Here is a 26,359-nt window from a genome sequence, read left to right on the forward strand (position 1 = left end):
GCAGCGGCTTCAAGTCCTGCTGCTGCCAGCTGCCAGTTAAAGGTTTGTCGGGGTCAGCGTGGACTGGTGGGACAGCGGTTAGGACGTGACCTCGGTCCAGCCACGCACAGCTGAGAAGATGGGATGCCAAAACCAGGCTGGAGCTGGAGCCTGAACCATCACATCCTGTAAAAGTGGGCCACAGTGGCATCTCCTGCCCCCTTAATCACTCCAGGATGAATTCTAGGAAACCAAATTGCAGTGGTTTGTCTAGACGGGACACCAGAGGATCAAGTTCCAACCTGGTTAAATAATATTTCCAGAAAATTGTAGGCTTTTTTTTTTTTTTTTAGTTTGTACCAGATGGTTTGCCACTGTAGTAAGTGCCAGAAAGTCACAGAAGGGCTTGAAAACAGAATTAGCATACTGGTCAGTGACTCACATGTCTCTGTGTACCTGGTGGCTGGTGGGGTGACGGCTCCAGTCTGGTATCACCAGAGGAGAAAGCAAAGATAACAAACATGTTTTTTCCTCAGTGAGTCACTACATGTGTTGCACTTAGCCCAAATCAGACAGGTCACACAGGTTGACTTGCTTTAAAGAAAAGACATCTGGGACTGTAGCCATAGACTAACTGTCATGCCATGCCCTCTATATGTTATGTTATTATAGGGAAATCTCAGAGTTTAAATCCAGTTGTTTTCAGTATTGTTCAATATTTTAAACTTAACTTCCTGGCAGCTCGGATTCATGAGCTTATTGTTTTTAAAATCTCTATAAACACAATATTTTATCATAGTGTTGCTCATGTTTAAACGATTCAGCTCTACAAATCACTACACTGCCAAAAAATAGATACAACACATGACTCATCTCTGTTTTGCTTTTTTTTTTTATGAAATTGGGCAGGTTTAGGAAGTGCTTATCTCCAGCTGTCCTCTTCTATCAGATTCATGTGTTTTATGTTCTGTTACATTCTAAGCACCAGGATTTACCAGGAGTAACACGTTACTAGGCTCCCACTCTGTGTTTTTGTTTTGTGCTCTTAGTTTGTTTAAGCCTGTCACTGGTTACTAACAATTAAGACAGTAAAAAATATCAGTCATAAGGTTGTAAAATGAAATGATACATCCTCTCTGAGTCTCTGTATCATATTATTATTACACCCTCGCCTGCAAGGACAGATGTTTACAGGTATCTTTCGCAGAACTTTAATTCCCTTAAACCTTAGCTTGGCTTCCACGGAAACAAACATACTTTTATGGAATACGCCATGAGGGTGAATGAGATTTTAAGAACTTGGGATTCCTCATGTTTATTTTCATTTGGCTGTTATATGTGGCTCCTCCCATACTGATCATGCCTTCAGACACTGATACTTAATGAGTTTGTTTGATTTTGGATGTTCTGACTTTGAGTCATCCTGTACTATCATTAATTGAAATCAAGCAAAGAATCTCTTAGCAACGCAGTGTTTGTAGAGATCATGTTTTCCTTTCCACCCAACATCTTTTATAGTTCGGGTTTTACGCAATAAATGCACGTATTAGTTAACCTGCTGTACATCTCTGAGCTCAGCGTTTTAAAGGTGCACGCGTGTTATTATGTTGTATACGTGTGCAGGAGCCATCTCATTTCATTCAGCCTAACAAGTCGTGGCAAGAAAGTTTGGTGTGGCACTGCAAATACGCCCACTCGGTGTGTCTTGGTTTGTTGCCTTTCTATGTATGTGTGTTTGTTTTTAATGTGTGTGCGTGTGTGTGTGTACAGGTTGAGACACGGGCATCTAAACACACAGCTGTGTTGAGCAACAGCTCAGAGATGCGTGTGTGTGTGTGTGTGCATAAATGAGTGTGTTGCAGAAAAGAGTTTCCTCCCTAAGACTGGAGGCCAAACAGCGGCTGCACAAAACAAGAAACCCTTGTCGGTGTGTGTCACTGGGAGTCTGATTCACCAGGCTGCCATCAGCATGAACCTGAAGGCTTTCTGAGCACTCATCCTTTTTCTGATCATTTTACAGTCTGTCTGTCTTTTTAAAAGACGACCAGGAAAGCCATGAAGTGGCTGTAGATGGGATGGTAAGATGACCGCCTGGCTCTCCAGCAGGATGAATTCTTTCAAGGGTTCAAAGTGGTTTTCACTCTGGGTCCTTGAGCTGAAAATGTAATGGGAAAAATGTGAGGAATTTGCTCTGCTTTCATGTTGTTACTTGGCTTTTCCAGACACCTCCAGTTCTACATGAGACTGTAATGCAGGGACCCGATCGAGTCTGTCTTCTTTTCCTAACATCTGCAGTCTTCCACAAACAAGCACGTATGAAGTTTGACATCTGACGGCGGCGGAAACCACAGATGGACACGCAGACGTTAAGATCGTGAGCCAGTCTCCAAATATGTCCACCCACTTCACATGACCGGACTGGGCCAGGAAGGAAGAGAGCGGGGAAGGAAGTGTCAATCAGGGAAAAGAGGTCCATCAGGAGGGGTTCAAAGGTCAACACTTCATTCAAGAGGTACTGTCAGACTGAAGACGGAAAAAAGAAGATGCGGGGGTACAGAGAGAGACAGAAAGAAGGTGACTGAGTACAAGACTGAGTGAGTGAGAAGATGAGTCAAACTGTTACGGAGAAAGATTCTGAGTTGGCATTTTTACATTTTTCTGACGCTCAACTAACTCATAACTTTTGCAAGGAAATGTACATAAATCATAATGACACTTCCATCTTGTGTTCAGGTCTTGTCTGGAGCTGACTCTGATGTGAACGTGTGCCAGTGGTATCGATCGCACAGTTCTCCATAAACCCTGCTGCTTGCTGTCAAAAGTTCAAAGCCTGCAGCAAATCCAAGACGCTTCACCCTCCAGTTTCACCTCAGCTTCTGATGTCCTGTCAGAGCCAACGTAAAACACAGTTTCAGGAGGTTTATTTGGTGTTAACATGCACACAGCACCTTCAGTGAAACCATCAAGAATCTCCAGGAAATTTGTTTTGTGTGAATCATAAAATTCTGTTCTAACATTTTAAGTGACTTCTCAAACAAGAAACACTGAACAAAAAGCCTGTGTCCTTCAAAGACAGACTAGTACAGCAATGATACACTGTTGTAGTATTATATACGTACTGTAAATTCTCAAATAAAAGCTGAGTCTCAAATACACAAAGGTCTCTTATTCTAGCCGGGTCTGGCTCCAAGTTTGAGCAAATAAAAGCCGGTCTCAATTAGAAGCCGGGTCTATTTCTATTTTCTGCAAGTTCTTGTGAACGTACAAAACCTCTCAAAACCCGTGATCACCTGTTTGAGCAGTTTCTAAGCTGCTTAATTTGTGCTAGAGTTCTCAACGGGCCTGAAAATTAAAACGCAACCCGGTCCGAGCCGCAGGTGTTGAAGCCCGGACCCAAATGAGGCCAAGAAAAACCCAACCTGGGGGCTCATTTATCAAAAAGGGTGTAAAAAAAAGTGTATCCATAATGATAAATGAGGCCCCTGGTGTGTCCAGTCGTGTTGTTTGGGCCGACAGAGCCCACTGAGAACTCCGACTGGCCCAAGGAAAGAGCCGGAGACTATGTACAGTCTTTGGCCAGAGCACGCATTTATTTAGAAGTTTAATCGATGCTGATTAAACTTCTAAATGAATGCGTGCTCCAGATCCGGCTCTTTCCTTTTCTTGCTCTTTCAAACTGTAAAAACAGAACAATTTGAGAGTATTTTCCATAAGATTTGTTCAAAATTAAATAAAAGCCTGTCCCATATAGACGCCTGTCTCAAATATAAGCCGGGTCAGCTCGGCAGTAGAAGCAAATGAAAGCCTGGGCTTCTATATAAGAACTTACAGTAATACCTATTTGTTGTATTATTGGCCGGTATCTACAGTGAACCTCCCCATATGAAATGCTTGCTGAACGAAGCGTCTTGCCCAGGATGCTTAACAAGTTGGAAACACATGTAAGGAGTGGAAGCTGCAGAAACAACACATGGACAGCAGTTTGTTGCCCTGGAGACCAGCCAAGTCAGGATGTGGTTTGTCGCCACGGCAAACTGTCCTGCACAGCAGATCCTCTGACCTCTGGGGAATGGGCTGAAATCTCCTGTTCACCCAGGACCTCCTGTGTCTCAGTTCTGACTCTTCAGAGAGAGTGATTGCTTGTGACAAGACACACACACAGAGTCATCGGAGCTACAATAGTGCATGTAACACTGTACCGACCAAATGTACCGACTTTGGCAACAATCACTGTACGTATATACACAAATCACAGACTTTCATTTTCCCCACAACACACTGGCACTTACCGTAGTAACTTGTGACTCACTCCACCCATGAAGCTTAACTTGTGTGTAGAGGCTTAATGCTTGATAACATAAACCAACATAGCTGCAATCAACTGTCACAGATGTGTCTACAGTGGTTTCTAAAACACTTCATTTAAAAGCAAGCTGTCTGGAGCTTTACACACATTTATAAACACACAAAAAACTTGTCTGTGAATGATTTGCACATGTATCTGATTAATCAATAAATGTAAACATTATTATAAATGCCTTAAAATTGGTTATTGATAAGTTTAGGAAAACATTAAAATGATTTCAAACACTATTAAAAGGTATAATATGTAGGAATTCCCCCCATCTAGCGGTGCGGTTGCTTATCGGAACGTATTCTTGATGTTGCATTCACGTGAAATCGGGCAGAAGTCAGACAGACAACAGACGTTGCATGTAACAGGATAAACAAGAGTCCGCCAGCACGAGGCAAAACAATACAGGCGTGACAATATGTTGTCATGGTGATGTCGTATTGTTTACCTGACCCACGTTTTACCGCCTTTCTCTCGTGGAGTAAAATGACATCCGGTTGGTTTGCCGACGGCCGTCTGCCTGACTGCACCTGAATGCAACACCAGTGCCTCCGTCCTTCCTCACACCAAAGATATTGAATAAATGGAAAGATACTCCATGAGCGGCTGCTCCAATGATATGAAATGGTATACACTTCCTGTCTCTCTAAGTGGGCGTGGCCAACCGTCACCACCTCGTCTGTGAACGTGTGTGTGGATTTATACAATTTTTAGGTAGATGAAAGTGAGATATTTATATTTTCTTATGATAACATTAAATATTTACACTACTAACAGTAATATTTAGCATGACAAAAATAATTTAAATCATTTTCACGGGAGTTCGCGGCCGTTTGTTTGACGTTGCCTAGGAGATCGGTGCCAAATCTCGCGAGAGTGTGTCGTAGAGACAGAGACAGGTCTGGAACAAAGTGGATTTTCTCCGGATCTCTCCGTCTGAAAATTACCATTTTGGTGTCAAACTGTTCAGAAGAGATGTGGCTTGTGAAAAATGAGTCCAAAATTTGCTTCAGTGACTGTGGGGAGAAAGACCCGACCATAATCGGTGTTCACATTAAATTGTCCCATAGGAATCAATACACTCCAAGCTGCCTCTGGTCTCTCTAAAGGGGCGTGGCCGTGCAGAAGCCCACGTGACATGCATACAGGAAGCTGACTCTTCATGAAAGGTCTTGGTTTATAAACCGTCTTTGCTCACACTACACAGTGGTGACAGTTTTAACAGGCCGAGCCGACAGCTCCGCTGAGTTTCCGTGGTTACCTACGGTCACGCTGCCACTCAACGTAAAAAATGGCGATGCAACATGGCCTCGGTTCGGTGCGTCGCCCACTTATGTATTTGTAACGACTTGTAACAACTCATTCTAAGGTACGAGAAAGCTTTCATTTGTATGCGGGTGTGATTCCACTTCAGTGAAATACGTATTTATGAAAGACATATTTGATTTTTGCTAATAAAAAGCCAAATAAGTTACATACTGGAGATTTAAGTAGTTGTTAAGACAAATTAGGACAATTCATGATGCCCCAGTGTGTTCACCACTATCATTATAGCATATTATACAACAGTTAGTTCCGACCGGTCCCAACCGAGCAATTTGATTGGACAAGAGACGTTCCATGAGTGCTAACTGGACAGGAGTCAGAGCTACGCTCCCCATACAGGAGCTGCCCCATCTCTCTGCTGCTACTACAGTTAGAAACGGACCTGAACACTAAACCTGGACCTGACCTGGTCCGTCTCATTGGAGATAAATCTCTACTAAACACGGCTGGAAAAAAATCGCCGCGGGGCAACTACGTTTTGACGGTGATGTGTTTTGATATTAGCGTTAGCTGTTGTTAGCCACGTAGCTCAGCTACTTAGCTTCAACTGTGTTTATATTGATTACATAGCAGATAAACAAATGTAATACGGTATCGATAACGTCTCTGTATGTCTTCACGCTGGTCCTGTTGCTCCGGTGCTAATCAGACACGGGCTCCGAACCAGAACCAGCACTGGAAGCAGCTCGGTGGAAAAGCTTGTTAGGCGGGTGCATATATGAAAAAAAAACACCTAACCCTAAAAAAATTCTAACAAAAGGTTTCTCAGTTGTTTTTTATAGTATTAGATGTCCTTAATAACATACTAAAAGTTTACCAAAATTTGACCACTAGAAAGGTGTTATTTTCAAGATGGCGTCCAAGATGGATAGGAAGCCTGAGGAGACACCAGAGGTGAATAGGGTAAAATTTTTAACTAACGGATATCACCATGAAACTTCCCAAGTTTATCACTTACATTAAGACAAATATTTTTTGTATTACAAGTTTTGTCAAATTGTATGTTTAAATATGTAAATTAGGCAATATCTCATTAAATATGCACTAATTTGCATACATTTCCAGAACCGAAAACTGAACAATGGATAAAAGCCACTTTCAAAATTCTTGTTTTATTTTGTTGACATACTAGAGTCAGAAGTTTTTACAGAGGGGATTTTGGATATCTCTCTTTATCACTCTGTAAATGAGAAAATACTAGCAGCCCTAAAAATTCAAATATCGTCGTGTTTTTAGGAGTAAAATGTTGTATAAGAGTCCGAAATCTCCACTTCAGCAGCACTTACAGACACCAAACCTTCCAGTTTGATCCCTTTCTATATTCTGAAGGTTTTTACAGAGGGGATTGTTGATATATCATTCATAGCCTGATTTATACAACATTTTACTCCTAAAAACACGACCAACTTGAATTTTTAGGGCTGGTGACAGTATTTTCTCATTTACAGAGTGATAAAGAGAGATATCCAAAATCCCCTCTGTAAAAACTTCTGACTCTAGTATGTCAACAAAATAAAACAAGAATTTTGAAAGCGGCTTTTATCCATTGTTCAGATTTCGGTTCTGGAAATGTATGCAAATTAGCGCATATTTAATGAGATTTACATATTTAAACATACAATTTGACAAAACTTGTAATACAAAAAATATTTGTCTTAATGTGAGTGATAAACTTGGGAAGTTTCATGGTGATATCTGTTAGTTAAAAATTTTACCCTATTTACCTCTGGTGTCTCCTCAGGCTTCCTATCCATCTTGGACGCCATCTTGAAAATAACACCTTTCTAGTGCTCAAATTTTGGTAAACTTTTAGTATGTTATTAAGGACATCTAATACTATAAAAAACAACTGAGAAACCTTTTGTTAGAATTTTTTTAGGGTCAAGTCATATTTGCACCTGACTATGTAGCTAGTATGAAATGTTTATGTGTTGCCTGGCAACAGCCTTGTCTCCCTTCCAGTTGCGGAACTATTTCTGTTGGCGGAGCCAAATAAATGATTGAATAAACAAACAAATCATAATCTTTTGTAGTTTATTACTGTTCTAAAATGCGCTCGTAGCACTGTTGTATAAAAGCAATATCACACTCGAGGTCGTGCTGTTGTAGGTTGTATATCAGCTAGTGTTGCACCGATACCGATACTAGTATCGGTAGGGGGCCCGATACCGCACTAAAATGCTGGCATCGGTATCGGCGAGTACTAACAAATGACGCACCGATGCCATTTACTGATAACTAATATGAACGCAGCGCCTTGTGTCTTCTCTCGCCCGACACTCACTGCTGTGTGATCACACGTGTTCAGTCCCTGAACATCAAACATGGAGTTGCCTGTGTGATTGGTTACTGAGTTTATTAATGTTTACATCATGCTGCGTTCAACCAATCAGTTTATGCTACTGTACAGCACGGGTGTGATTATCTGCGGCACTCGGCCTGCGGCCTCGTGCCTACGACCGAATCACACCCGTGCTGATATACAGTACAACAGCACTCCCTCTCGTGTGATATTGCTTAATTATTGTTCATTATAACATATTTATTAATTTAACTAAACAAGACCACCCTACAATCCACATCCAAGCAGACACTGTCTCATCATGTTATAATGATTTGTTGCAATAACTGCAGCAAATTTCGAAAGCTGAAGATTAACTGTCTCCTTTAACACGTATTACCTGTTTATACATTTATAAATGCTAAATAGACCATTTACAAAAAAAAGGCTGGTTGCCATGGACACTTCTTTAACTAGATTTGGCAGCACAATATTCAAAGGAACTTCTGAATAAATGTTTGTTCAGGATAACGAAGGAGAAAAAGATCTATTATCAGTTATTGTGGTGTAATCACTTTAAGTCTTTGTGACAGCCTTTTAAAATAAAGGTTCATCACATTGGCTTAAGCACAAGCATGCAAACATAAACTTCAGCTTATGGTTTTACACACAGAGAGACAGAGACCTACACACACACACACACGCACACACACACACACACACTGTAGCTGGGGAATTCCTTCAATAACACTCAGGCCAAAGCAGACATGGGTGGTCCATGCTTGTCATTATATCCCTGCAGGCAAGAAGGCAAACACAAAGTACCATGGGAAACACAACCTTCTCTTATGGCAAAGCATAAGAGGTGCTGTCAATCCGGCTGGAGACAAGTCATGAACTCTGAGTGAAGCACAAATCACTTGGAGGTGAACGTTTGGTGTATCAAACAGCCAGAGATTAAACTATCCCCGGTGCAGAGGAAGCGCTGGAGTGAAAATATATAGCGGAGAATAAATCCCTCTGTCACCGAGGGGGAAGTCACGGCTTGTTTGTTCTTCCTACAACTTGGACTCAAATCACTTTAGTCTAATCCGAGTGTCATAAATATTATGTTACTGTGGTGAGCTGCTGTCGCCTTGACATCAATCTCGAAATTGTTGCATTTGATTTGGTGCTTTGAGCTACCTCTGCTACTACCTATGCACGGCTCACACTCCCAACCCAAACCACAAGGCCTGAGCAAACACACAGAGCAAACAAGACGGGGCTGTTGTCAGGACCCGAGAGTGGAGCTTGTTTATGCTTCAACAGCGCAGAGAGCGGGGCAAAGGGCAGGGCCTTTTCTCTCTAAGTGTAGAGATGAATGCGTCTGAATGGAGATGAATGGGACCAGAAACATAAACAGCTCTTATCTCTCCGTGCTCTACCCCTGCGCTGACCTTTTCTCGTCTTCCGAGGCTCATTCGCCAGCCTGTGTTTGCTCCCCCGCTGAGCCTGGCTCTCCCTGTGACCACTGTACGCCTTGTTTAGTCAATATATAACACAGGGAATCCACACACTTGACACAAAGCACAGACTGTATCTCTGTCCACATTTCATTTTTCTCAGGGTGAAAACTGTTGACACTCCGGCTCCCTGGCGTTTGGCCGACAGCTCTATGACTCATGTGTGCCAGTCATATCTAAACCAGCGACTCACTATTGACCGTCTGCACACAAAGTCAATTTTTTGATGACGTTTCATGCGTTTAAATGACCTTTGAATATTTACCTTGAGAGAATGTAGATCTATACACGTATCATAAAGATCCATAACCTAAATCTGCATCAGTGAACACGTCAGAAAAAAAACAATCTGTCTCGCACCCGACTGTTACACATTAAACGAAAGCCGCTCTGCTGTTTACCTATTGGCTGTTCACACAAAGCTGCGAGGAAGCGAAAATGTCAGAGGAAGCGACGTTCAGGTGAATCACTGATTACAGCTGAGAGTAGATGAGCTGCTAGCATGCGAGGTCAACAGCTGCGGAGCCTCGGGGAAGTCTCAGTAAGGAGGTCACAGAGTGTGTAGAGTCGACCGCACCGAGCAACACACCGACTGATCAGCTCCAGACAATGATTTATAACTGGTGAAATTGTGGAGAACATGTGAAAAACAACTTGGTCACCCCAAGACGCTCATTCATATTTATACGCGGCAGCAGAGCCTGTAAAAGTGCTGGGAAGAGGATTTAAACTGGTACAGATTAACTGGAACACCGCTGAGTATTGGGTGAACAAGTTTCCACTGAGCACAGTCTAAACTTTGCATCGTTTTCTTAAAAAGATTCTTGATAAAACACTGTTCAATGGGAAGTTTAAGATCTAATCTTTCATATAATAAACAAAAACAGAAATAATCTGATTTCTAAAAAGTCAAGATATGATAATCACAAAAGTCTAATTTCTACAAACCAAACTGCTCTGTCGGCTAAATATTTGCCATATTTTTGTCATCAAGAAGTGCTAAAGCTGCTAAGACCTGCCAATATTGGACTTTTGCTGGCAATGCTGTGTCAGATCACTCTTCAGTCCAGACAGGTTTTAATCGCCTCCTAGGCTCCGATCGATCGGCTCCTATCAGCTTATCTGCAGTCAGACCTGTCACCTGTCCAGCTGTGATGATACATGTTAACACAAACACAGCGACAGAGGACAAAGTTTTTGAAACACACATCAGCTGATCTGGAGCTCTGACATTTTTATGTGACAGAGATAGAGGTTAATTCACTCTGCTCCTATCAGCTTTGTGTGTCTTGAGTTCATAAAGAAAACTTTCTGGAAGTGGAAAGAAAGTGGATCAGCTTTTATTATCAGGATTAGCTGTATTTAAAAAGTTAGGAACAGAGGGGGTAGGCCTATATCACAAAATAAAACTGTACCTAACAAATCTTTGACCTAAATGTTGTTAATGGTGTCATCCTATTTTATGGTATGATGGTTTCAGTCAATTAAAAGGGAACTATGTAAGTCTGGTCGCTTTTTCCGCTGTTTTGATAACCCTCCTCCTGGCCATGTGCATTTGTTTACAACGAACCCAGTGGGAAATCAATCAATAGGTACGTTTTGTAATTTATCATATACAATGTTACGATGTGTATATTTGTGTAGTCTTATCTGTCATAAACAAGAGATTATGGGTTACGGGGCAGGTTTGTGATGTGGTGCACACAGAGACGAGAGCTGGGACACCTGGATCTTACAAGGTTGGTTTTCAGCCAAGAGACGCTAAGTGGAAGGCAGAGAGCCTCCATTCTTCCTCGTAACATGTAACATGCCATTTATTAAACCATCACAATTACTCCAAAGCTGTCTAAAAATGTAGTTTGGTTAAGCTAAAAACCCTGCATAGTTCTTCTTTATGGACAATTTGTAAACAGTTTGTTAGCTTGTGTTTCCAAATAGGTTCTTCACATTTGGTTCCAGAGTTTTTTGTTTTTACTTCATTTAGGACCAATTTAGCCTTTCAAATGATATCAGTGAAATGCTGTGCCAGTTCACCCAAATGGACAAACGTTGCTGCCAGATCATCCAAACATTTACACATAACTGTCAAACCAAAGTTAAGCTCAACCCCCAGCCAGGGGGCAAGTGTTTTTCTAATGGCCTCAAGTGTCTGAAAATACTTTACAAACATGATAAGAGTAATAGCCATTTTAGAAGCAGCCATTAAGAGCTTTTCCTCAGGGCTAACGTGGTGTGATTGGTGGCAGCGTTGGGCCATCTATCTCTATAGAGGAGGAGATTAGAAAGGAATGGAGGAGAAGATGCTTGGTGGTGATAGAGAAGGAGCTGCAGGGACTGTCTTCTTTATCCTGGCAGGGGTCTCCACACATTAAAACCAGATGCAGCCAGGCTCCAGAGAAGTGAGGTGCATTATGGATTGAACTTTGAGGTCTGGATGGCATATTTAGAATCTGCCAGGCTCATCCATCATCCAGTCAAAGCATGTTCATAGCTCCTTTGCGAGCAGGCCAAAAAGGGAACAGAGCAGAGGTGTGCGGGTCACATGAGTACGCTGAACAAGTGGCCAGTGTTTATGTGTACATTGTGCGAAAAGCAAACTGGAGAATGGTCACCTATCTGCGAGGTGGAGGAGATCCACGGCTGGGAGTCTGAAGAAGAGCGTTGTGTGTGGAAAAACCACAGTGACGTCCCCGACTGCTCAAAACAACCTCCCTGCCAGGACCGGCCTCTCTGTGGTTTGTTTACATTGAGAGCTATTCCAGACAGCACGTGCACACACCGGCGTGCACGGCACTCTGCACACCTCCAGAAAATATGTGTAGCTCCCTCTGCAACAACAGACTTGAAAGATCTGTGTGCTTTTGTCTGTGTGTGTCTGTCTGTCTGTCTTGCACACAAACACACCTGTATTACTCCCTCTCTTTTCCAGACCCAGTTCGCACAGCTGGCTTGGCAACACTGTGTGAAGGCAGTGAAACCAAGCCAGAGGGTTCTGCAAATCAAGAATGTGTGTGTGTGTGTGTGTGTGTGTATGCCTACATGTGTTTGTCTGACGGACTGTCTTCACTTCTCTATGTGCACATGTGTGCGTGAGTCAATTTTTGCATCTATGCACATGTTTGTATCCTCAGGTTTTGAGTGTGTGTGTGTGTGAGTGTGTAGCAGGATGTGAGTGATTGCCCTGTGAGAGAGAAGATGATGGAGCACAAAAAAAAATTAAAAAATGAATCATCAGCAGACGGCTTGGCTGCCCTCCCTCCTCTGGGTCTCGAAGCCCCCTGGGATCTGTGTGCTCTCAGGAACTCTCAGGAGTCCTGATTGCAGAACTCCTTAATCATCTCCCACATATTGAGGTGGAGGCGGTCCCTCGGCCAAATGGTAAAGGTGTCTGTTTCACAATGTCTCGCATCCACCATCCATAACAGAAACGGTCGTAGGTTTGATATACAGCGACAGAGAAACTTTACTGAGTGAGGGGGGATACAACAGGTATGCAGACAGCCATCTACAAAATGAATGATCATAGTTTTTTCAAAGAAGAATTAATCTCTTGAAACGGTGACGGAAGAGAGCACATGGAGAAAACATTAAGTGAGTCTAGTTGAAATATGATTTTTTTTTTCTTGTTGTTTGTAGGAATGACAGCATGTGACAGCTCAGTAATAAACTGAATCTCTCATGAAACCCAAGTTGATGCATGCAGACAGACGTTTCCCCAGTGATACAAGCAGCTGAAGTCTCTTTACAAATGAAATAAAGTTGTCATATGTCAAATTCTGTTACGTGTTAATCCAGTTAAAGTGTGAACATGTGAATGACACTGGGTGTTAAACCAACATGTGTCCTGCACATGCTTTAAAAAAAAAACATTACGGTTATAAGTTCAAAAAAGAGGTAAAAAAAAAAAAACAGTAACAGTATCACAGTAACAACACAACAGCCCATCTGTCTTCTTTTTCAGTCCAATAATCCTCTTCAACAAAATATCCAACAGTTCAGGGTGACCCTCATATTTTATTACTTGCTCCTTGGAGGGCCTATCCATACTCATATTTTTGGGTTTATATGTCCAATATTAAGCTGTCCGTCTTTAAGATTTGTACTTGAATTGCAGCATTATCGGTGAAATCAACAGGAATATGTCTTTCCACAAACAAAGTGTCTCAATTACTTAGAAATTTGGTAGAGTTTTATTTTTGGGGGGTTTCTTAATTTTTTGGAACCCATCAATCAATTTCTAAGCAAACATTTACAGGACATAACTCTGTCATTTGGTACTAATTGTGAGGAAAATATGATTTTTTCCTCTAAGACCTGCTCCACGTCCTTCAGTAATGATTAACTGTTGCTAACAAATTGCACGTTTTGTGTTTTTATGTGTGTTTTCGCTGACTAAAGGTTACATTAACTTTCTATTTAAAGGTATAATGTGTAGGAATTCCCCCCATCTAGTGGTGCGGTTGCATATCGGAACGTATTCTTCATGTTGCATTCACGTGAAATCAGGCAGACGTCAGACAGACAACAGACGCTGCATGTAACAGGATAAACAAGCGTCTATGTAAACAAGTGGTCCGCCAGCACGAGGCAAAACAATACAGGTGTGACAATATGTTGTCATGGTGATGTAATATTGTTTACCTGACCCACGTTTTACCGTCTTTCTCTTGTTGAGTAAAATTACATCCGGTTGGTTTGCCGACGGCCGTCTGCCTGACTGCACCTGAATGCAACTTCAGTGTCTCCGTCCTTCCTCACACTACACAGTGGTGACAGTTTTAACAGGCGCTACCTGGAAAACTTTCTCCCCGAGCGGACAGCTCCGCTGAGTTTCCGTGGTTACCTACGGTCACGCTGCCACTCAACGTAAAAAATGGCGATGCAACATGGCCGCCTCGGTTCGGTGCGTCGCCCACTTATGTATTTGTAACGACTTGTAACAACTCATTCTAAGGTAGAAAGCTTTCATTTGTATGCGGGTGTGATTCCACTTCAGTGAAATACGTATTTATGAAAGCAATATTTGATTTTTGCTAATAAAAAGCCAAATACGTTACATACTGGGGCTTTAAGTATTAAATATTTCCCTATGCCAAATAACACAGTTCTGCTCAGTAAATAAGGAAACAGGAAATGTGGACCTGTATGGTTCAGTTTTCCCCAACATGTGCCTGTGAAACATGTGAGTAGAAGAAAGCAGCTTGGTCACTGTAGTTATTTTCGGGCCTCTCTGGGTTCTCCCCTCAGTGCCGCTGAGATTGAGCAACTCTTCCCATTGGTGTATCCACAGACAAGCCTACACCCACAAACACACTCATCATCTGTGTCCCAGTATTTTACGGATAATCTGTACCAGATCTCCACACTAATCCCACGAATGCCTGAGGATCAACATGATGGGCTCTTTAAGATGGACATGATGACACAAAAACACACCTGACGCAGAGAACACCAGTAAAACTCCCAGCGCCGCTCCACGGCTTCCCGCTGCGGCTTCCAAACAATAACACAGAGGAGGGAAAACAATTCTCAGCAAACAAGATTACAGCTGCACAAGCTTAACAGGCATGCCATTAAGTACATCCACCCAGACAACAAAGGCAAACAGAGTTATCTCAGTTTTCTTTTTCTTTCTTTTTTTAACAAGAACTGAAAAAAAACAGAAAACATTTCGCATGATTTCCTGGCAATCTGTAGCAATCACCATGGAGAGCTGGTGGACCATCAAAGATACAATCAACCACTTAGGACACACAGTCAGCCCTGTGCAGCTCTGCACCGGCTCTTATTTATGCTCTGATTCTCCCTTTTGGCAGCGTTAGTGTATGTACAGAGTGTAGTGCTGTAGACGGTATGTGGATTGGATTCTCTGACTGCAGTCTGCTGGTTTGTTCACTCAGTTCTGCTTTGTCTGCTCTGCATATGTGTGTTTGTGTGTCTGTGTGTCTGTGTGTGTGCAACTTACACTCGTTTAGTAACTGGTGGATGCACAGCGTTCCCGCCCGTCTCCACCCAGTCCTGAAATACACCAGGCAGGATAGTTACAGACACACAAAGACACAGAGGCCTTATGAAAAATAACTTCACTAATCCTTCAATAATCCCTTCAGTCATTTCTGAACCAAACCAACCTGCTCCATAAACACAGCTGACTGATTACTTCTTAAATGAAACAAAGGCTGATACTGGGGTGTGTTCTCACCCACATCTGTATAACACTGGATCCTTTCTGAATAATCTTAAATCTGAATTAGAGGAGGTTCTTGGTTTTACTGCAGTGCAGTTATCAAGATCTTTTGCAGTGGTTTTGTATATTATTGCATCCTGTAAATAATTTAGGTGCAAATACACAAGGAGTCAATATCAGTGCGGATAAAGTAAGCGATCCGGTCGTTTTGGCTAACTTCTTGTCAGCCGATGGAGTTAGCAGCCCCCGCCCTCGTCCCTACGTCACCACATTCACGCGCATCCCTTGGCTGCACACACAGCCCTTCATGCCGTTCTCTCTCCTCATTGGATAAAGCTTAGGATACAAGGAAAGTTTTCTCCTCGGCTTACAGCAGAGCAGAGTGACTGACAGACCCGTGTTTCGGACCAAACACTCTATATAAGTGATTGCCGTCGGAAGATATAACTATTTAAGATTGACACAAATATTCCGCTTAGGCCTACTTCTGTATTGAATGAATTCTTCTTTCTTCTTCTTTCTTCATAACAAAATAAAAATAAATAAATAAAATATATCATGATGAATTCATAATGAAAGATAAAGGGAATATCTTCCCGCAACAATCAAAAATATCTGACGTGAAATCATGTTCTCTCATTACTTTTAAAATAAATTCAATCTCTATGACAATTGTCTTCCACCAATTATATTCATTGGGATTACTGAAATGATGCAATCATGTCATTACACCTTTAAATAAACTACTTTCTATAACATGAACTAATATCAATGTGGATATGATCTTCACCAGCCTGAGTTTCTGTAACACTAACTTACATCCACAAATTCATCTCCTCTCTGATCCTGATACAACTGCTGCTTTGAATGTAAATAAAACATTAACAAGCAAAAGAAAGCACATTATAATACTATTTCCCATTCTACAGTAAGTTATATTTTCTGAGCTAGGCTACATATAGCTGGCTCTCTCTCTCTCCCGCTTTAACCCAACGTAGCTCGACCAATAACGTTAACGTTACCATGTGATACAGCCGGAGCTAGCTTACAGACACGGAAGACGGCTAACATCACATGACTTCGCGCAAAGTTAAATGTAAGTTTTTTAAACGACTCTATCGGTGTGTAATTACCATCTGCATGAACGTGATAATTTATATGAACTCTGCTAAACTACAAACAGCACTTTTAAACACGTCCTTACCTGTAAAAGGACAGGTAAGTAGCTAAGACACAAGTCTCAATCCACACAGCAACATGTCGCACCCTACAGGAAGTTGTACCTCCTTCAAAATAAAACTACATAGACAAATAAAATAACATGTCAATACTGTTTTTTACCCAAATGCAAAATCACAGTGTATCAACATATCAAATAATATAAACTAAGTGTTTTCTTTATCACGTTTCTTTCTGTATCCTAAGTCTGCATGTATCAAAACTCTTTTGTTGCTCGGTTAAATGTCTTTTCCTTCTACAATGATCTGTTTTTAATATGCTTAATGGATTTCACTGTCTGACTTTGCATTGTTCTGTCTGCACTTTTTATGCTGTGGTCTTGGCCAGGTCTGCCTTGTATGAGAGATTAACAACCTCAATGGGGCTCACCAGGTTATATAACAGATCAGTTAAAAATATATTTGCAGTAGCCTAGGCTACTATAACAAAGAGTTGAACAGATCAACAGATCAACACATTTGAAATTCTTAAAGTCTCATCTGTTTTTCTGCTTTTGTTTCTGCTGCTGTTGCTGTTTCTATACATCCATTAAAAATACAAAAAACAGCCATAAAGTTTCTGCACAGTTCAGTTACTGTGTGTTCTTCTTGATTATTTATCTCATATCTGTCTGATTAGCTTCTCTCTGAACTCTGTAGATTTAAATATCGATACATAAATAAGGACAAGGTCCATTAGACAAAGAAACTCACATAATAAACCACATTTTTCTGTTTTAGTCTCTTAATCAATGGAGATCCCAAACCCTGCCTGTTCTGTCTGAATACAGTTTTCTCTTTGGCCTTGAGAGATTTGTGAGTCACTTCATCTATTGAATAGAAGAGTTCTTGGGTTTTGGAGTTTCAACTCTACAAAAGGCTTTTTAGAATTTTTTTGACAACGTCCACAGAAAAAACAGTCTTAAAATGTGTCCTGTGGGTGTCACCATGAAAAACGCACCACATGTGTCAATTAAATTAAGAAAGGTTAGGTTTCAGTGAGGACCATCAAACCCTGTGTAGTCCCAAGAAACAGAACAAATTATACAAACTGCTATTTATGATGAGAAATATCACTATAAACTGTAAATTGTTGTTGCTGTAGCCCTTAATAATAGTCTAATGTGGGCCTATTGCTATGATGACATGATGACCCATTAATTAACTAACTAATTAATTAATTAATTAATTAATTATCAATAGTCTATGTGCAACTCATTAATAGCCTAACTATCATCAATAACGTTATTATTATTGGCTTAAGTAATGGAGAGTGCAATTGAACGAATACCTGCTGACAATTATCCTGTTTATAGATTAGCCTATAAGTATTTTGTATCACTATTTTAATACAACTACTTGCTGATGGTGAGCTACATGATGAGTTGACAGTTATCCCACCAACTCTTGAACAACCAGGCCAGTAATTATGATGATAGATATAATGGAATCAGCAGCTCCAGGGAGAGGGGGGGGGGGGTTGGAGAAGTTGCTCAAGGGCATTTCAGCAGCAGGGTTCCTGTCGTAAACACCCGGTGCCGCGGGAGCGAGGAGGACGTGCTCGCCCCTGTCGGTTGTTCATGGAAGTGATCCAGATCATGGGGGCTGGACTGGATCCAGGTGCAAAAAAAAGCCTGCCAGGATCATTAAGAGGGAGCTCTCCACTGAAGAGCGCTGCGCACACACACACGCACTCGCGCGCGCACACACTCACAAAGACAGTCGCACTCAGCCAGAGCGGAGCAGAGCAGCTCTCATCCAGATCGGTGCCAGACGCACGGCCCACTTTTTGTTTGTTGCGTGAGTTTTGCGCGAGTTTTTGTCGAACTTTTAAATGAAGACTTTTTGGTAAGACACCGCAGTGTGACGACTGAACAGTTGTTTGTTTTGTTCGTGGTCTTTCTCGCCTCTCTGGACTATCTGTCGGGATTAAAGGTGGATACTTCACAGGCGCAGGTACAGTAGCCTCGAGTTTAAAGAGAATTAAAGACTGATATCAGTGCGGGCTTTTGTCCGCAGTCGATGTGTGGGCAACGGTTAAATGCCATTTCCTGACTTCCCCCCCTCCTCTTCTCTGCTTGCAGAAGTCATCGTGAAAAAGTTGAGGATTGTTTCTCTCCGACGCAGGAGCGCTCAGGATCTCGGAGCGCTTCAAGACCAAACTCCAAACTGTCAGCGCGACTTGGTCTGGGCTGTTTTTATTTTTGAATTGAGCCGTCCCAGAAATGGTGGGGCACCTACACTTACAAGCGATGGATGATAGCCTGAAAGGAAAAAACCGAGAAGGGCTGCTCGACAGTCCGGATTCGGGATTGCCCCCGAGTCCCAGTCCGCCCTTCTGCTCCCTGTCTCCGGGTCTGATCGAGTCGCGCTCCAGCAGCTGCACGACGCCCGTGGAGAGCCACCATGGATATTACAGAAAGGAGAGCCGAGAAGGCAAACTGGTGAGAAACACAGCCGACTGCTTCCTGTGTGGTTTGAATTTAGATTAATTTAGTTGGGGGTGGGGGGTGGGGGATCAGGTCCCAGATCTGTTTTGTGTCCGGAATTATTATTTTTTGCTGTCAGTCAGATCATTGATACGCCGCGTTAAAGGATAAAAGGAGCTAATGAGCAAATAATGAGGCTGCTGTGAGAGACACTGAAAATCTGAGAGCATTTTATTGTTTGGCCAGAAACAGATTTCACTCCAGTCCCACTCACCCAACATCTGGAAGCTCTCTCTCTCTCTCTCTCTCTCTCTCTCTCTCTCTCTCTCTCTCTCTCCCTCTCTCTCTCTCTGTCCGGAATTCCCTACTTGCAAAACCTCTGATGTTGCACTCATGCTGAAGATGCCACTGGCCCTCGCTAATCCAGTCAAATGTAGTCTTTCCACTGGGCTCCATCAGCTGGGCCGGAGGCTGTGGTGCCATCAGGGTCGTTGAGTTGATCAGGCCCAGCTGGCTTTTCCAAACTGGGATCCAGGGACTCCCAGGGGTCCTTGCCAGGATTCCAGGGGTTCCCAACAAGATGTCATAAAATTTTACAACACTTTTACTCACTCGGTAGCGTGAATCTGATTGAAGGTGTCTAGGGTGTAAGGATGGCCACTGTGATCGGGTTTCCTTCCCTCACCTGTCAAATGGCCTGTCAGTGGAGGTTTGGCACCAGAGAGCGTGGGCTACGCTTCTTCTTCTAGGTGTGTGCTGACATCTGTCATCATAGGGCTAAAGAAGTGGAGACTTTTAAGATGATGAATCAGGTTCTTCGTTTTACAAACCTCAAAATGAGCTAGCCCCCCAGGAGCAGGTCTCTGTCCTCTCTCCAAACCACTACAAACATTTCTGCTTGCAACCCTTTAAAGCGACGCAGTGTCAGATGAGAGACACAAACAGTTTCACCAATTCTCAGACTTATAGTTCGAGTTATTCATCTCCTGTATTTCATAATGATAATGATAATAATATTCAAGGATAGTCAGATTTGTGTACCAGAATAATACATGTAGATATATTTGTTCCTAATCCCTAAACTGTGGACCACTCTACCACATAATCAGACTATTTATGAGGCTGTCCATGTTTGCATATCGTATCTGTGACTCTGACTCTGTTTCCTCTGCTTCCATATTAACTTGAACACAGGAGTTTGAAAGTCATATGATGGCTAACTCCTGTCAATATTTCTTCAGAGTTTCCTGGTGACCCCTTTTGTGTCCTGCTCAGTGTGTGAACATTAACAGACTGGAAAGAGACAAGTATCAAAATAAAGTCGGAGAGAACGCCGTGAAGTTTATTAATATGAGCTTCGAAATGAATGATCGCTTCGAGCTAAAAATACATCAGCATCTGGAAGCCAGTGGTCCGGCTTGATTTATTCACGTTCAGTTCACCATGTGTATGGATGTGGTAGCAATACAAACAGGAAAAAAAAAAGACAGATCCTGTTAATTTGGTTCAGTTTATGTAGACTCACTAACTGGCGTCCTTATTATCCCGATGATAATACTGTTCACTATCAGCCTGAACAGGTTTCTGCTCACAGGAAACCAGTAAACCCAGTTAATGTAACTGACTGCTGAAGTCCACAGATAACTCTGAAACATTTATTTACATTAGCTCTCAAATAATGATAATAATAATGGACTTGTAAGGAAACATTACACAAATATACGCTTCATTTGCAGCAATATGTGCAACAATTATTCAACAAATGAACCAAATCGTCAGTGCACCCAAAGGCAAATATTACAGCTTGTTTAGCTGAGGACAGTCCAACAGAAACAACATGCTTCTTTAGACTATGTTCCATGGAAACTAAGATTTATGATAATTGATGCACTTTCTGTTTTTTTTTTCAAAGACAAATGCATTTTAATGACACGTCCTGCAGTCACATATGTGTCACACAAGAGTCATTTGATTGAAAATTATTTTCCAGGTCACTCCCAGCTTCAAAAATCTTAAGAACATGCCTGCGCAGGTTTGGGTGGCTTCTAAAGTGTCTGAGGGAGGCCTCAGAAATGCTGCACTGCATCCTGGGAGTTGCGTGACACTGGTTTGCTGAGGCCTGACACAGAAAGAGAGAGAGATCCTCTAATCCTCCGGAGGTTCAGATTAGTAGGACCTCTCTACTTTGTGGTTTCCCCTTTAAAGATCAGTCCTGATAGAGGCTGTTTCTGCTTGTGTTTCTAATCCCGTCTATGGGCTTGTGTGTGTGGAAAAAAAATCAAACCTTTCCATCAGAAAAAAAAGTTTTTTTGAGCCGTATGAGAACATGTCTGGTTGCAGGGCGAGGGGAGGCAAACGTGTGCTTGTTTTTTTGTTTTTTTTCTCTCTTTGCAAATCTATTTTTGTGTTGTTTTTGTGTGCCACCTAAGAACAATCCTCAAGCTCTATTTTGAGGTGCAGGGGCTTGTTAGCGCGGCTGCAGGCCATTGCATAAGTGTTTGATGAGCTCTCACTTCTAAATTAAACGTGGAGAAACATCCAGATGGCCTGTCTGTTTTCAGACTTGGTTCAAATTTATGCAGATGCAGGATAATTAATCTTACACTTGGATCTCCTAACATGTGAATAGATTTACAAGAGGGAATAGGTGCATGAAATATACGAGCGCGGTTATGTAATCTTGAATATCTCAGGGGCGGATAAGGTTATGGACACGTCCAGTTCAAGGAGGTGGCTCAACTGTCGCTAGATTATCCAGGAGGACGGACAGGAGGCAGATCTCATGACCTTTTCTAAATCTGCCTCACTATGTGATACTGATGCTCTCACATTAGTATCCCTGCAAAGACAGGATGTTAAGTCGGGGGCTTCTCTTCGCCAAACAGTCGGAAAAGTGTGTTTGAGTTGGCGTTTTCTCTCTGCAGCTCTGCATTGTGCATTGTACTTTGTGTGGGTTGCTCAGCTGCAGACTGTTTTTCCTGGGCAGAAATGTGCAACCGAGTTGGGGGTGGTGGGGTGGGAGGGGAGGGGAGGGGGTAGGTTATGCTTTGTGTGCACGCTGGGGGGATTCACCGCCTGAAGGTGACCTTACCTATCCTCCAATCAGCAGTGTTTGCTTTGCACGAGTTGCCAGAACTCACCGTGAAAGAGAAATACCTGGGATGCTCTCCATGCCGGAGCAGCAGAGGACAGTCAGACAGTCACATTCTCTCCCACTGTTTCCAGCTCGTCAAGTGCCAGCAGCAGAAATTGAACGGCCTGAATATGAACCTTTTTTTTTTTTTTTTTTTCAGTCTTGTGTGGTGAAAGTAACAGCTGTGCAAGCCCAGTCCCACCATCCAGATAGTGTGGTGGTGGTGGTGGTGGTGGTGGTGGTTGTGGGCTGTAGGTAAGACGAGCTCCACACAGCGATCTGCTGTACCCTTGGCCTGTTCTTGCTCGTCCCCTGTAGTGGCATGTGCACTTCACAGCGGCCAAACCGCAGCATGTGACACTCAGCCCCCCCCCCCTCCGCCCCCCGTGTAATGTGAGAGGAGCTGGAGGCTGGAGTTGTGGTCGGGGTGCCATTTGATTCAGATTGGATGGCGTTTTGAGAAAGAAAACATTCACCACTACCGCTACCTTACCTCGATGCGTACGACGACATCTGTGTTTGTGATGGGTGCAGCTCCGTCCGTCTGGAGAGGTCAAAGGTCAACACACCAACACACCTGTGTGGTTGAAGCAGCTGGTTGAGTCTGCACTGAGGTGAACTTGTTGTATTCTACGCCGCTTAAAACAGACATGATAATAATAATAATACATTTTATTTATAGGCGCTTTTTTGGACACTCAAGGACACCGTACAAACAGCGCAACACAAAAAAAATCAGTTAATCCCATAAAAATCAATGTAGTAAAAATGGATATATGATTTCTAAGATAAATTCAGTATATTGTGGTTCTCTCTTGCTCTCTCACTCTTTGGTTTTGTAACTGTTGTGAATATAAAATGAGTAATCTGCAGATGTATCTCTTGGAGGTTGGAGCCTTTTCAATATGTATGAAATCTGACGTCTCCAAAAGTATTGTGTGTGTTTGTGTGGGGCACAGACAGCAGCAAGAGCAGATGGAAGGTTGTGGATTTATGGTGGTGACGAAGGCCACGATCAGATGAGGTGTAGCAAGAGGCCGCCACACATGCTTGATAACTTGAACACATGAATCAAGGAGAGAGGAAAGATGACAAGGACATAACATGCGTATGTGACTAGAGGTTTAGAGATTGGTTCAAGCCCCCGGGTCAGCTGGACCTCCCTGTAGCAGAAAGAGAAGCCGTCGCCCGCTGATCATCTTTGAAACAGCATCGTCTCCTCTCAGCCTCTCACCACCAGCTGCTCCAGAGACGCACGTCTTCCAAGTGAATTTCCCCATTTCATTAACTACTGTAGCCCCTGACATCTGGGAGCCTATTTTCAGTCCACTGACGAACACACACACACACACACACACACGCACACATCTGTATGTGGGTCTGGCCCGAGCTGCAGTGAAAGCTTGTGAGAAACTTGCCACCAACACTTCATTTGGCTGGACCCACACAAAGTCATTATCTGAATTAAAACAGGAGTGTGGCTCTGACTGCTGTGCGCTCTTGTCTAATTGTTGTAGTAATAGTCGTGCAAGGTGAGTTCTCACGAGGGAGGATGGGAGAGTGTGTTTCTAATTTGGCACTGCTGAACCCCCCCCCCAACCCCCCAACCCCCCAACCGCACCTCCTGCTGGGATTTGTTTTTACAGGAATACCTTGAATGGACACGTTGGCACTGGGATCTTTACTAACAGTTGAGCAGTTCATTGATGCTGGGCCGTAACCATGGAGTCCACATTGGGGGGGGGACCAAATCTCTCTCTTTCTATATACGTATATATAGATATATATCTATATATACACCCTACTTTCCGGACTATAAGCCGCTACTTTTTTCCCCGCCCCGGTGTCCCAGCTCTCGTCTCTGCACACCGCACACAAACGCGCTCCGTAACCCATAATCTTTTGTTCATGACAGTTAAGACTACACAAACACACACGCCGTAACATCGTATATGTTATGTAGCATCATCCACCGCTCCATTTATTGATTTTTCGCCGGCTTCGTTGTAAACAAATGTACATGGAGGAGAGGAGCGTAACCAAAACAGCGGAAAAGCGAGCAGACTTGGACAGTTCCCTACTGTCATGTAAATATCTCATGTTACCAAATGAAAACCTGAGGCTATTCAAGTGCGGCCTATATATGTATTTTCTTTTAAAATTTAGCTGGTGCGGCTTATACTCAGGTGCGCGCTATAGTCCGGAAAGTACGGTAAATTCGCTAACACATGGGATATTTTTTAATTTTAATTTTTTAATCAGCTAGCTATATATTGGGGGGGGACATTTTGAGCATATCTGAATATTGAGGGGGATGTGTCCCCCCAAATCTATATGGTAATTACAGCCTTGCATTGATGTGTGTGTGTGTGTGTCTCCTGCACAGCTGCCCTACCTGCTGCTGAACTCCACAGGAACAGACCCAAAGACGCGTATGCACCCCGTCTTCTTCGGAGAAAGCATCGAGGTCAACCCCAAACCAGAGCAGGAAATCAAGTGAGACACATAAACACAGCAGTGGTTTAGTTCACTTATTATCATCTATATTGGTTTTTCAACACTGCCACCTGCTGATCAGTTTTAGACACGTTTCTAACAAAAAGATGTGACTTTCTCCTCCTCAGGTGCAACTCCGAGGTCAAGTACGACTCTGACAAGCATTACCGGGACCGGGTTTACTGCACCCCCGTCCCCACGCCCACCTCCTTCAGCGAGACGGTGGTGGCGGTGCAGAACTGCACTTGGAGGAGCTACAAGTCTCAGGTGTACCTGGAGCCACGGCAGCGGCCAATCAGATACCAGAGTACCACCATCATCTACCCAAAACACGCCAAGAACACTTACCGCACCACGCTCAACTACAACGCCACGGGCTCCCGCCGCTGGTTCGTCTCCACGGTGCAGCTGGAGTCCAGTGAGGACACTAGTCCCTGTATTATCTACACAGAGGACCTGTAGAGGCCGGACCGGGAGGAGGACTGCCTGGTCATCATCTTTCTTTATGTTTTTTGGAGGACGAGGAACTTGGGAAGGCAAATAATGAAAGGGAAATACTTCTAGTGGAGCTCTGTTCATCTTTACTCGGCGTGGAGGAGACTCTGGGAACCCTTTAATGACATTTCACCTGAGTGTATTTAGACTTTCTACTGATGCAGTCTTTAAAAAAAGGGAGTTGATCCTCTGGCAGTTTAAAGCTGCACTTCAATGGTCTATGTCTTATTTAATACCAGAGCTGACAAATTGGTGGCCTTTGCTGTCCTTCAGGTTGGACCGTAGCCTCTGTGAAGGTCACGGTCGGACTGAAGACGTCCGTGTGTGTGTAGAGAGAAGTCAGGATGACGTGTGGTGGGAGCTCACCAAACCCCCAGTCACACCAATGCAAAGCTTTCTAATACGGCTTTATTGCACTTGTTTTCTATATATCACAGTTCTGGCATCGCAGGGGGAGAATTTCAGTACTGCATTTGAAAAAATTGGACCAAAGACAGTTTATCTCTTTGTAAGAGCTCCACACAGTGAGGCAGAACACTTGTTTTGTTTTGTTTTGTTAGAGTTACAACTGAAGTCTAAAGAAGGATCACAGCATGATTGGTGATTTTTGGTGAAAAGTACCTTCTCAACTCAGTTGGATTGCTGCAGTTTTTGTTTTTGACACCTGTAAAACTCAACTTCATCTGGATACTTTGATGAAAACATTTTTGGTAACCAGGTTGTTTGGTCCCCAGGAGGCTGCAGAGCAGCGGCAGCAATTTAATGTTTAAAAACTCTGTTGACCTGCTTCTCCAGGACAACATCAGATTGACAACATTCACGACCTTTGAGAACCGTTACGCGGTTTCAATTTTGTTTTAGTTTTTTGCCAAAAAATGCTTCTCTGTCACAGCTCCTGGTACGAAATGAATTGTGCTCACCTGTCGACTTCTCCAAGAGAGTCCGACACAAAAACAA

The 26,359-nt window shown here is 42.9% G+C and overlaps 1 protein-coding gene and 1 long non-coding RNA gene across 2 annotated transcripts in view; one reads left to right on the top strand and one right to left on the bottom strand.

Annotated features, from left to right (window-relative positions):
• The window catches only part of LOC310991600, a 29,655-nt gene extending 19,864 nt beyond the window's left edge, over positions 1 to 9,791 (bottom strand). Inside the window, exon 1 of the long non-coding RNA XR_014595639.1 lies at positions 9,711 to 9,791. This is a non-coding gene — a long non-coding RNA (uncharacterized lncRNA). The remainder of the gene's footprint in view (positions 1 to 9,710) is intronic.
• An 8,743-nt stretch (positions 9,792 to 18,534) lies between these two features.
• On the top strand, positions 18,535 to 26,102 carry rflna (refilin A). The gene is made up of 4 exons (XM_083979372.1): positions 18,535 to 18,805; positions 18,934 to 19,293; positions 24,798 to 24,907; positions 25,036 to 26,102. Exons 2-4 carry the CDS (start codon positions 19,075 to 19,077, stop codon positions 25,367 to 25,369), a joined length of 663 nt encoding a protein of 220 aa, XP_083835498.1. The 5' UTR covers positions 18,535 to 18,805; positions 18,934 to 19,074; the 3' UTR covers positions 25,370 to 26,102.
• Positions 26,103 to 26,359: the final 257 nt, after the last annotated feature.

Source organism: Trachurus trachurus (genome assembly GCF_905171665.1).
Source record: "Trachurus trachurus genome assembly, chromosome: 9".
NCBI lineage: Eukaryota > Metazoa > Chordata > Actinopteri > Carangiformes > Carangidae > Trachurus > Trachurus trachurus.